Source organism: Gymnoscopelus braueri, assembly GCF_963280865.1.
Source record: "Gymnoscopelus braueri genome assembly, chromosome: 13".
Taxonomy (NCBI): domain Eukaryota; kingdom Metazoa; phylum Chordata; class Actinopteri; order Myctophiformes; family Myctophidae; genus Gymnoscopelus; species Gymnoscopelus braueri.
The window spans coordinates 1,334,132-1,346,507 of record NC_137615.1 but is presented as its reverse complement, the minus strand read 5'-3'; the positions used below and the strand labels follow the sequence as shown (position 1 = coordinate 1,346,507).

The following is a 12,376-nucleotide window of genomic DNA, read 5'->3' as shown; positions in this document are numbered from 1 at the left end:
CATAGAGTTATAATATAACGGTTTACCTCCATAGAGTTATAATATAACGGTTTACTTCCATAGAGTTATAATATAACGGTTTACTTCCATAGAGTTATAATATAACGGTTTACTTCTCTTATTATTTCACTTGCTTGTTGTTTGACTTATTTGACACTTGTTTCTCACCTGGAAACTGAAACGGTACGTAAATCTATTCTCCTCTGATCCATGTCTATTACATGTACAATGTTACATGTTTATTACATGTACAATGTTACATGTTTATTACATGTACAATGTTACATGTTTATTACATGTACAATGTTACATGTTTATTACATGTACAATGTTACATGTTTATTACATGTACAAGTAAAGTACAGATTGATACAAAGTGTTACTTAGTGTTTATAGAGAAACAGAGTTACTGCAGCAGAGTCACCGGTCGTGGTGTAACAGTGTTAGAGCGGCAGCAGAGTCACAGGATTCTACAAAGTCACCGGTCGTGGTGTAACAGTGTTAGAGCAGCAGCAGAGTCACAGGATTCTACAAAGTCACCGGTCGTGGTGTAACGTGGCGTACGCACCATAGAGGCAGGGCAACTAAAATCTCACCTCCCCTAGAAAATAAAGTAAAAGACTGACCGAAAAACAGGCAGTGAAAAAAATCCAAACAGAATAGTGTCCGTCGGACCATTAGCCCCGCCTCCTCCTCGTCCATTCTGCAGGCAGGCATCTAATCACCACCATAGCTTTATATATATCTATGATCACCACCGTATCCATTCAGCAGAGCGACCCTCGCCGAGTCGCCTATAGAGATGCAAATGTAGCCTTTGTCTTCATGGGGTGATAGGAGTGCCAGGGATCTGGGTCTACTCTGGGCCATCACCTGTACTCACCTGGCGGCATAAAGGGGTTCTGAGAGCAGCTTGAGCCATTCATTACTAAACTACAACATGAAGACACAACCGCTGAAGAATTGATTATACATACTAGCAGCATATTGTTTTTATTAACGTTTTTCAGTTTTATAGTCAGTGTAGTGTTGTTTGTTGTTAACTTGTTTTCCCCGAGATTTTTCCCCGAGTACCCCCCCCCCCCCCCCCCCTTCGTGGGGAGGGGGGGAGGAAAAAAAATCTCGCCTGCCCTAAATGTAATTCCTGGGAACGCCACTGGGTGTAACAGTGTTACTGCAGCAGCAGAGTCACAGGATTCTACAAAGTCACCGGTCGTGGTGTAACAGTGTTACTGCAGCAGCAGAGTGTCACAGGATTCTACAAAGTCACCGGTCGTGGTGTAACAGTGTTACTGCAGCAGCAGAGTGTCACAGGATTCTACAAAGTCACCGGTCGTGGTGTAACAGTGTTAGAGCAGCAGCAGAGTCACAGGATTCTACAAAGTCACCGGTCGTGGTGTAACAGTGTTACTGCAGCAGCAGAGTCACAGGATTCTACAAAGTCACCGGTCGTGGTGTAACAGTGTTACTGCAGCAGCAGAGTCACAGGATTCTACAAAGTCACCGGTCGTGGTGTAACAGTGTTACTGCAGCATCAGAGTCACAGGATTCTACAAAGTCACCGGTCGTGGTGTAACAGTGTTAGAGCAGCAGCAGAGTCACAGGATTCTACAAAGTCACCGATCGTGGTGTAACAGTGTTACTGCAGCAGCAGAGTCACAGGATTCTACAAAGTCACCGGTCGTGGTGTAACAGTGTTAGAGCAGCAGCAGAGTCACAGGATTCTACAAAGTCACCGGTCGTGGTGTAACAGTGTTAGAGCAGCAGCAGAGTCACAGGATTCTACAAAGTCACCGGTCGTGGTGTAACACTGTTACTGCAGCAGCAGAGTGTCACAGGATTCTACAAAGTCACCGGTCGTGGTGTAACAGTGTTAGAGCAGCAGCAGAGTCACAGGATTCTACAAAGTCACCGGTCGTGGTGTAAGAGTGTTACTGCTGCAGCAGCAGAGTCGCAGGATTCTACAAAGTCACCGGTCGTGGTGTAACAGTGTGACAGCAGCAGAGTCACAGGATTCTACAAAGTCACCGCTCGTGGTGTAACAGTGACCTGTGGTTTAATTGAACTTTAATGTGGTTTATGTTCATTATTCAGCATCTCTTCATCTTGTGACCCTGTTATAACTGAAGACGGTCTTCAGAAGGCGTTTGAATGCGTCAGAGAATAAAGATATACCGTTAAGATAAAGCAGTAACTAAATGATGAATTATCACCCAAATGGCAGTGGCCCTGGATAAAGACAAAGAAAGATGAAGTCTAGTAGTGCAGCAACTGTCCCTGTTTAACCTGCTTAAACTACAGCTGTTAGACCGGGAAATCATTTTCGATTTTAACCATTATTTTATACTTTGGCTATTCATAAAAAAAACTTGCAGATCTTTGAATATATATTTATTTTAAAGCAAACATTTGTAACTCAAATCTTTGCTTCTGGTGGATTCTACACATTTTTTTTGAAAAACTTAAGTTGCTATAATATCAGTGCTTCTCAAACTTCTTCATGTCAAGGACCCACAAAATTGTATGTATTTGGCCGCGGACCCCCATCTCAAAATAAATCGTTCCAGCAGGGACCGCCCAGAGGCAAAGATTTGAGTTAAAAATGTTTGCTTTAAAAAATATATAAATTCAAAGATTTGCACACATTTTCACGATTAAAAAAAAAAAGCAGATCTACAAGCTCATGTTGCGCTATGAGCTTGTATATCTGCTATTTTTGTTATAGCTAAAGCATAAAATAATGGTTAAAGTGGTTACACACAGATGTGTTCCTGGTTTTAATGGGTTAAGAAGAAGATGTCTCTTTACACAACGTTCTCATTTCATTCTACTGACGTCTTTGTCTTGGTTGAACAATTTGACGATTAAGGTCTAATATTTATACAATCCTACACAACCTGTTTATCCAGTCATTTTGGGGCATAAAGAAGAAGTTGAAGGTTAAATTTTAGATTGATAATGATGTGCCGTGCATGTTCACATCATACTTTACATTACTTAAAGGAGTAGTTCACCCCAAAAAAAAAACGTATTTTCTACACCCCATGAAGCATTGAATTCATGGAGATTCTTTAGTTTTTGTCTCATTCCTGAGACAATAATTTGATGACCAGCGGAAAGATGCTATTGTATCCGGTAGGAGACACAAAGGAGTCTCTTTATTGTGTCTCCTACCGGAAATACACCCGGTCATCAAATTATTGGCTCAGGAATGTGACAAAGACTAGAAAATCTCCATGAATTCAATGCTTCATGGGGTGTGTGATTGATCGAAAATAAGTCATTTTTGGGGTGAACTACTCCTTTAAAGGAATAGCTCACCCCAAAAATGTCTTATTTTCTATCAATTTCACTTGAATTAATTTCTAGTTCCAATGCAGTCATATGTTTACACATTGATCTCAATATGATACCAGTATGCATACATTAATGTTTATAAAGTACCAATATATATAATTAGATGATGTTTATACCAGTGTATGCATACTTTAATGATATTTATAAGTTGTGTGTGTGAATGTTGTTTGTCTTTCAGATGATTTCTGTGTCCAGAATGGAAAATGAAGAATCCACAGGATTTATTTGTCGTTTATCATACAGGTACAAACAACACAATGTAATATTAATATTAATAATGATGATGATCATAATTAATATAAACTTAAAGCTATACTGTCAGGATAAATGAAAAATAAAATCTAGTCCTATAGAGCATCGCAGTTCCCGCCCACTTCCTGGTTTTTCGTGGTGCCGGAAGGAACAACTCAATGCATTTTTCCCATTGACATTTCCAAAAATATTTTTATCTATTAATTTAAGCCTCGAATCAAGCCATCATGACATGACATGAATCATGACCATAAAACGTTTGATTCTGTGATTATTTATTTTTTTAAATGGCAAAACAAAGGGTATTTATTAAATATAGTATATCATATAATTAAATATAAAATTAAAAAAAATCATAGAAAAAAACGTTATATGGTCATGATTCATGTCATGTCATGATGGCTTGATTCAAGGCTTAAATTAATAGATATAAATATTTTTGGAAATGTCAATGGGAAAAATGCATTGAGTTGTTCCTTCCGGCACCACGAAAAACCAGGAAGTGGGCGGGAACTGCGATGCTCTATAGCAGCATGGATGGAAATTATTCAGATGATTATGCAGAAGTATTTGTGATTATCTTATACGTCAAAAAATGTAACTTTTCAGGAAATGTAAGAAAAAAAGAATCTGTGTTTCAATCTGGTGTTGAAACCAACATTTAACCAGACTTTAACCCCTTTCATTCCAGACCAGAGTGTGGAGCTCAGATGAATATGATCCAGACACAACCAATAGAGAACAGATCTACCTGTAAGATACACATGCTGTCTGTCTGTCTGTCTGTCTGCCTGTCTGTCTGTCTGTCTGTCTGTCTGTCTGTCTGTCTGTCTGTCTGTCTGTCTGTCTGTCTGTCTGTCTGTCTGTCTGTCAGTCTGCCTGCCTGCCTGTCTGTCTGTCTGTCATGCCTGTCTGTCTGTCTGTCTGTCTGTCTGCCTGTCTGTCTGTCTGTCTGTCTGTCTGTCTGTCTGCCTGCGTGCGTGTGTGTGTGTGCGTGTGCGTGTGTGTGTATGTGCTATAACACCTTATTATTTAAGTCCTTATTCATGTCAAATATAACTCCTTATTATTTAAGTCCTTATTCATGTAAAATATAACTCCTTATTATTTAAGTCCTTATTCATGTCAAATATAACTCCTTATTATTTAAGTCCTTATTCATGTCAAATATAACTCCTTATTATTTAAGTCCTTATTCATGTCAAATATAACTCCTTATTATTTAAGTCCTTATTCATGTCAAATATAACTCCTTATTATTTAAGTCCTTATTCATGTCAAATATAACACCTTATTATTTAAGTCCTTATTCATGTCAAATATAAAACCTTATTATTTAAGTCCTTATTCATGTCAAATATAACTCCTTATTATTTAAGTCCTTATTCATGTCAAATATAACACCTTATTATTTAAGTCCTTATTCATGTCAAATATAACACCTTATTATTTAAGTCCTTATTCATGTCAAATATAACACCTTATTATTTAAGTCCTTATTCATGTCAAATATAACTCCTTATTATTTAAGTCCTTATTCATGTCAAATATAACACCTTATTATTTAAGTCCTTATTCATATCAAAACTAACTCATCATTCTTTTTAAAGTCCTCATTCATGTCAAATCTAACTCATTATTAAAGTCCTTATTCATATAAAAACGAACTCATTATTATTATTACTAAAGTCCTTATTCTATTCCTTCATTCAGACCAGTGTATGGAGCCCGGCATGCAGGTCAGGGTGATGGTTAAGAGGTTGAAGATCAGTTCTCCAGAACCCTCCAGGACTGTTTCTATTAAACAAGAACCTGAAGACTACCTTGAAGAATATGAAGACCACCTTAAACAAGAACCTGAAGACCACCGTGAAGAACCTGAAGACCACCTTATACAAGAACCTGAAGACCACCTTGAACAAGAACCTGAAGACCACCTTAAACAGGAACCTGAAGACCACCTTAAACAACAACCCGAAGACCACCTTAAACAACAACCTGAAGACCACCTTGAAGAACCCGAAAACCACCTTAAACAGGAACCTGAAGACCACCTTAAACAACAACCCGAAGACCACCTTAAACAGCAACCTGAAGACCACCTTAAACAGCAACCTGAAGACCACCTTAAACAGCAACCTGAAGACCACCTTAAACAGCAACCTGAAGACCACCTTAAACAGCAACCTGAAGACCACCTTAAACAGCAACCTGAAGACCACCTTAAACAAGAACCTGAAGACCACCTTAAACAGGAACCTGAAGACCACCTTAAACAAGAACCTGAAGACCACCTTAAACAGGAACCTGAAGACCACCTTAAACAGGAACCTGAAGACCACCTTAAACAAGAACCTGAAGACCACCTTAAACAGGAACCTGAAGACCACCTTAAACAGGAACCTGAAGACCACCTTAAACAAGAACCTGAAGACCACCTTAAACAACAACCCGAAGACCACCTTAAACAACAACCCGAAGACCACCTTAAACAGGAACCTGAAGACCACCTTAAACAGGAACCTGAAGACCACCTTAAACAGGAACCTGAAGACCACCTTAAACAGGAACCTGAAGACCACCTTAAACAGGAACCTGAAGACCACCTTGAAGAACATGAAGATCATCTTGAAGGTGAACCTGAAGACCACCTGGACACCAGTAAGTCTCATGGTCTCTCTCTCTCTGTCTCTCTCTCTCTCAGTATCTCTGCCAGGCAAGGCCGTGGCAGTGGCGGCCTTTTCACCCATTTCAATTCAACAGGCCCCCGCCCACAGGGGGCCCCCGCCCACAGGGGGCCCCCGCCCACAGGGGGCCCCGGCTGACCGTTAGTACCCCCCCCCCCCCCCCCCCTTAGTGTATTTCCCAAAGCACAAAGTGTGTACTGGGACACCTGGGCTGGCACATCACATTCCCATAGGCCCCCCTCATAGGCCCCACCCCACCATAGGCCCCACCCCCCCATAGGCCCCACCCCCCCATAGGCCCCTCCCCCTGGACACAAAAGGTCCTTGAGTTACAGTCAATGAACTAAACATGGTCTTTTAACCCGTTAAAACCCGGAAAGCATCCGTGTCCTTTTAGATGTTTGCTGGTTATTCAAAAATACCAGATAAACAAGATATAAATACCAGATCTACAAGCTCACTGTGAGCTTTGGTTTAAAAGAGAAACAATCTTGAAATACTGAAGGCATTTGTAGAATGGGCCTCAGGCCTTAAAGGGTTAACTCTTTAACTCTTTAACTGCCAGAGTGTATAAACTCACCCACTGCCAGAGATCTTTAGATTTTCTTGCCTTTTCAAGTCGTCACAGAATATTTATCTCCAGTATGATGGATCCCCTGATGGTTGTTAATCACTGAGGGTTTCACTGTGCTTCCTGATGGTTGCTAATCACTGAGGGTTTCACTGTGCTTCCTGATGGTTGCTAATCACTGAGGGTTTCACTGTGCTTCCGTGGGAAGAAAAAATTTTTTATCGCGACCTCCCGTTCGCTTTTAAACGCCTTTGAAAATAACATGTCTCGGCCAAAAATACATAGTAAAAAAAAAGTCCACAGGAGCCAAGATACAGCATTTTTAAGTACTAAATCTTCGGATCGCGTTATCTCTGGTTCTGTGTGAAAAAACAAAAAAACTGGTCCAAACTCGTCGTTGGCAGGCTGAGTTAACTCGTCGTTGGCAGGCTGAGTTAACTCGTCGTTGGCAGGCTGAGTTAACTCATCGTTGGCAGGCTGAGTTAACTCGTCGTTGGCAGGCTGAGTTAACTCGTCGTTGGCAGGCTGAGTTAACTCATCGTTGGCAGGCTGAGTTAACTCATCGTTGGCAGGCTGAGTTAACTCGTCGTTGGCAGGCTGAGTTAACTCGTCGTTGGCAGGCTGAGTTAACTCGTCGTTCGCAGGCTGAGTTAACTCATCCATGGCAGGCTGAGTTAACTCGTCGTTCGCAGGCTGAGTTAACTCGTCGTTGGCAGGCTGAGTTAACTCGTCGTTGGCAGGCTGAGTTAACTCGTCGTTGGCAGGCTGAGTTAACTCGTCCATGGCAGGCTGAGTTAACTCGTCGTTGGCAGGCTGAGTTAACTCGTCGTTGGCAGGCTGAGTTAACTCGTCGTTGGCAGGCTGAGTTAACTCGTCGTTGGCAGGCTGAGTTAACTCGTCGTTGGCAGGCTGAGTTAACTCGTCGTTGGCAGGCTGAGTTAACTTGTCGTTGGCAGGCTGAGTTAACTCGTCGTTGGCAGGCTGAGTTAACTCATCGTTGGCAGGCTGAGTTAACTTGTCGTTGGCAGGCTGAGTTAACTCATCGTTGGCAGGCTGAGTTAACTCATCGTTGGCAGGCTGAGTTAACTCGTCGTTGGCAGGCTGAGTTAACTCATCGTTGGCAGGCTGAGTTAACTCATCGTTGGCAGGCTGAGTTAACTCGTCGTTGGCAGGCTGAGTTAACTCATCGTTGGCAGGCTGAGTTAACTCGTCCATGGCAGGCTGAGTTAACTCGTCGTTGGCAGGCTGAGTTAACTCGTCCATGGCAGGCTGAGTTAACTCGTCGTTGGCAGGCTGAGTTAACTCGTTGTTGGCAGGCTGAGTTAACTCGTCCATGGCAGGCTGAGTTAACTCGTCCATGGCAGGCTGAGTTAACTCGTTGTTGGCAGGCTGAGTTAACTCGTCCATGGCAGGCTGAGTTAACTCGTCGTTGGCAGGCTGAGTTAACTCGTCGTTGGCAGGCTGAGTTAACTCGTCCATGGCAGGCTGAGTTAACTCGTCGTTGGCAGGCTGAGTTAACTCGTCGTTGGCAGGCTGAGTTAACTCGTCGTTGGCAGGCTGAGTTAACTCATCGTTGGCAGGCTGAGTTAACTCGTCGTTGGCAGGCTGAGTTAACTCGTTGTTGGCAGGCTGAGTTAACTCATCGTTGGCAGGCTGAGTTAACTCGTCGTTGGCAGGCTGAGTTAACTCGTCCATGGCAGGCTGAGTTAACTCGTCGTTGGCAGGCTGAGTTAACTCGTCCATGGCAGGCTGAGTTAACTCATCGTTGGCAGGCTGAGTTAACTCATCGTTGGCAGGCTGAGTTAACTCGTCGTTGGCAGGCTGAGTTAACTCGTCCATGGCAGGCTGAGTTAACTCGTCGTTGGCAGGCTGAGTTAACTCGTCCATGGCAGGCTGAGTTAACTCGTCGTTGGCAGGCTGAGTTAACTCATCGTTGGCAGGCTGAGTTAACTCGTCCATGGCAGGCTGAGTTAACTCGTCCATGGCAGGCTGAGTTAACTCATCGTTGGCAGGCTGAGTTAACTCGTCGTTGGCAGGCTGAGTTAACTCATCGTTGGCAGGCTGAGTTAACTCGTCCATGGCAGGCTGAGTTAACTCATCGTTGGCAGGCTGAGTTAACTCGTCGTTGGCAGGCTGAGTTAACTCGTCCATGGCAGGCTGAGTTAACTCGTCGTTGGCAGGCTGAGTTAACTCGTCCATGGCAGGCTGAGTTAACTCGTCGTTGGCAGGCTGAGTTAACTCATCGTTGGCAGGCTGAGTTAACTCGTCGTTGGCAGGCTGAGTTAACTCATCGTTGGCAGGCTGAGTTAACTCGTCCATGGCAGGCTGAGTTAACTCGTCGTTGGCAGGCTGAGTTAACTCGTCGTTGGCAGGCTGAGTTAACTCGTCCATGGCAGGCTGAGTTAACTCATCGTTGGCAGGCTGAGTTAACTCGTCCATGGCAGGCTGAGTTAACTCGTCGTTGACAGGCTGAGTTAACTCGTCGTTGGCAGGCTGAGTTAACTCGTCCATGGCAGGCTGAGTTAACTCATCGTTGGCAGGCTGAGTTAACTCGTCGTTGGCAGGCTGAGTTAACTCGTCGTTGGCAGGCTGAGTTAACTCGTCGTTGGCAGGCTGAGTTAACTCATCGTTGGCAGGCTGAGTTAACTCGTCCATGGCAGGCTGAGTTAACTCGTCGTTGGCAGGCTGAGTTAACTCGTCGTTGGCAGGCTGAGTTAACTCATCGTTGGCAGGCTGAGTTAACTCGTCCATGGCAGGCTGAGTTAACTCGTCGTTGGCAGGCTGAGTTAACTCGTCGTTGGCAGGCTGAGTTAACTCGTCCATGGCAGGCTGAGTTAACTCATCGTTGGCAGGCTGAGTTAACTCGTCCATGGCAGGCTGAGTTAACTCGTCGTTGACAGGCTGAGTTAACTCGTCGTTGGCAGGCTGAGTTAACTCGTCCATGGCAGGCTGAGTTAACTCATCGTTGGCAGGCTGAGTTAACTCGTCGTTGGCAGGCTGAGTTAACTCGTCGTTGGCAGGCTGAGTTAACTCGTCGTTGGCAGGCTGAGTTAACTCGTCGTTGGCAGGCTGAGTTAACTCGTCCATGGCAGGCTGAGTTAACTCGTCCATGGCAGGCTGAGTTAACTCATCGTTGGCAGGCTGAGTTAACTCGTCGTTGGCAGGCTGAGTTAACTCGTCCATGGCAGGCTGAGTTAACTCGTCCATGGCAGGCTGAGTTAACTCATCGTTGGCAGGCTGAGTTAACTCGTCCATGGCAGGCTGAGTTAACTCGTCGTTGGCAGGCTGAGTTAACTCGTCGTTGGCAGGCTGAGTTAACTCGTCCATGGCAGGCTGAGTTAACTCGTCGTTGGCAGGCTGAGTTAACTCGTCCATGGCAGGCTGAGTTAACTCGTCCATGGCAGGCTGAGTTAACTCGTCGTTGGCAGGCTGAGTTAACTCGTCGTTGGCAGGCTGAGTTAACTCGTCCATGGCAGGCTGAGTTAACTCGTCGTTGGCAGGCTGAGTTAACTCGTCCATGGCAGGCTGAGTTAACTCGTCCATGGCAGGCTGAGTTAACTCGTCGTTGGCAGGCTGAGTTAACTCGTCGTTGGCAGGCTGAGTTAACTCATCGTTGGCAGGCTGAGTTAACTCATCGTTGGCAGGCTGAGTTAACTCGTCGTTGGCAGGCTGAGTTAACTCGTCGTTGGCAGGCTGAGTTAACTTGTCGTTGGCAGGCTGAGTTAACTCGTCGTTGGCAGGCTGAGTTAACTCGTCGTTGGCAGGCTGAGTTAACTCGTCGTTGGCAGGCTGAGTTAACTCGTCCATGGCAGGCTGAGTTAACTCGTCGTTGGCAGGCTGAGTTAACTCGTCGTTGGCAGGCTGAGTTAACTCGTCGTTGGCAGGCTGAGTTAACTCGTCGTTGGCAGGCTGAGTTAACTCGTCGTTGGCAGGCTGAGTTAACTCGTCGTTGGCAGGCTGAGTTAACTTGTCGTTGGCAGGCTGAGTTAACTCGTCGTTGGCAGGCTGAGTTAACTCATCGTTGGCAGGCTGAGTTAACTTGTCGTTGGCAGGCTGAGTTAACTCATCGTTGGCAGGCTGAGTTAACTCATCGTTGGCAGGCTGAGTTAACTCGTCGTTGGCAGGCTGAGTTAACTCATCGTTGGCAGGCTGAGTTAACTCATCGTTGGCAGGCTGAGTTAACTCGTCGTTGGCAGGCTGAGTTAACTCATCGTTGGCAGGCTGAGTTAACTCGTCCATGGCAGGCTGAGTTAACTCGTCGTTGGCAGGCTGAGTTAACTCGTTGTTGGCAGGCTGAGTTAACTCGTCCATGGCAGGCTGAGTTAACTCGTCCATGGCAGGCTGAGTTAACTCGTTGTTGGCAGGCTGAGTTAACTCGTCCATGGCAGGCTGAGTTAACTCGTCGTTGGCAGGCTGAGTTAACTCGTCGTTGGCAGGCTGAGTTAACTCGTCCATGGCAGGCTGAGTTAACTCGTCGTTGGCAGGCTGAGTTAACTCGTCGTTGGCAGGCTGAGTTAACTCGTCGTTGGCAGGCTGAGTTAACTCATCGTTGGCAGGCTGAGTTAACTCGTCGTTGGCAGGCTGAGTTAACTCGTTGTTGGCAGGCTGAGTTAACTCATCGTTGGCAGGCTGAGTTAACTCGTCGTTGGCAGGCTGAGTTAACTCGTCGTTGGCAGGCTGAGTTAACTCGTCGTTGGCAGGCTGAGTTAACTCGTCCATGGCAGGCTGAGTTAACTCGTCGTTGGCAGGCTGAGTTAACTCGTCCATGGCAGGCTGAGTTAACTCATCGTTGGCAGGCTGAGTTAACTCATCGTTGGCAGGCTGAGTTAACTCGTCGTTGGCAGGCTGAGTTAACTCGTCCATGGCAGGCTGAGTTAACTCGTCGTTGGCAGGCTGAGTTAACTCGTCCATGGCAGGCTGAGTTAACTCGTCGTTGGCAGGCTGAGTTAACTCATCGTTGGCAGGCTGAGTTAACTCGTCCATGGCAGGCTGAGTTAACTCGTCCATGGCAGGCTGAGTTAACTCGTCGTTGGCAGGCTGAGTTAACTCGTCCATGGCAGGCTGAGTTAACTCGTCGTTGGCAGGCTGAGTTAACTCATCGTTGGCAGGCTGAGTTAACTCGTCCATGGCAGGCTGAGTTAACTCGTCCATGGCAGGCTGAGTTAACTCGTCCATGGCAGGCTGAGTTAACTCGTCGTTGGCAGGCTGAGTTAACTCGTCGTTGGCAGGCTGAGTTAACTCGTCGTTGGCAGGCTGAGTTAACTCATCGTTGGCAGGCTGAGTTAACTCGTCGTTGGCAGGCTGAGTTAACTCATCGTTGGCAGGCTGAGTTAACTCGTCCATGGCAGGCTGAGTTAACTCATCGTTGGCAGGCTGAGTTAACTCGTCGTTGGCAGGCTGAGTTAACTCGTCCATGGCAGGCTGAGTTAACTCGTCGTTGGCAGGCTGAGTTAACTCGTCCATGGCAGGCTGAGTTAACTCATCGTTGGCAGGCTGAGTTAACTCATCG

General features: G+C 45.5%; 1 protein-coding gene across 1 annotated transcript in view; it reads left to right on the top strand.

Annotated features, from left to right (window-relative positions):
* The window catches only part of LOC308098663 (uncharacterized protein), a gene marked incomplete at its 5' end in the record, with an annotated part of 39,519 nt that overhangs the window by 22,403 nt on the left and 4,740 nt on the right, over nucleotides 1-12,376 (top strand). Inside the window, 2 exons of the mRNA XM_080447070.1 lie at nucleotides 4,301-4,362; nucleotides 6,067-6,270. Of these exons, the coding sequence (XP_080303196.1) occupies nucleotides 4,301-4,362; nucleotides 6,067-6,270 (266 nt within the window). The remainder of the gene's footprint in view (nucleotides 1-4,300; nucleotides 4,363-6,066; nucleotides 6,271-12,376) is intronic.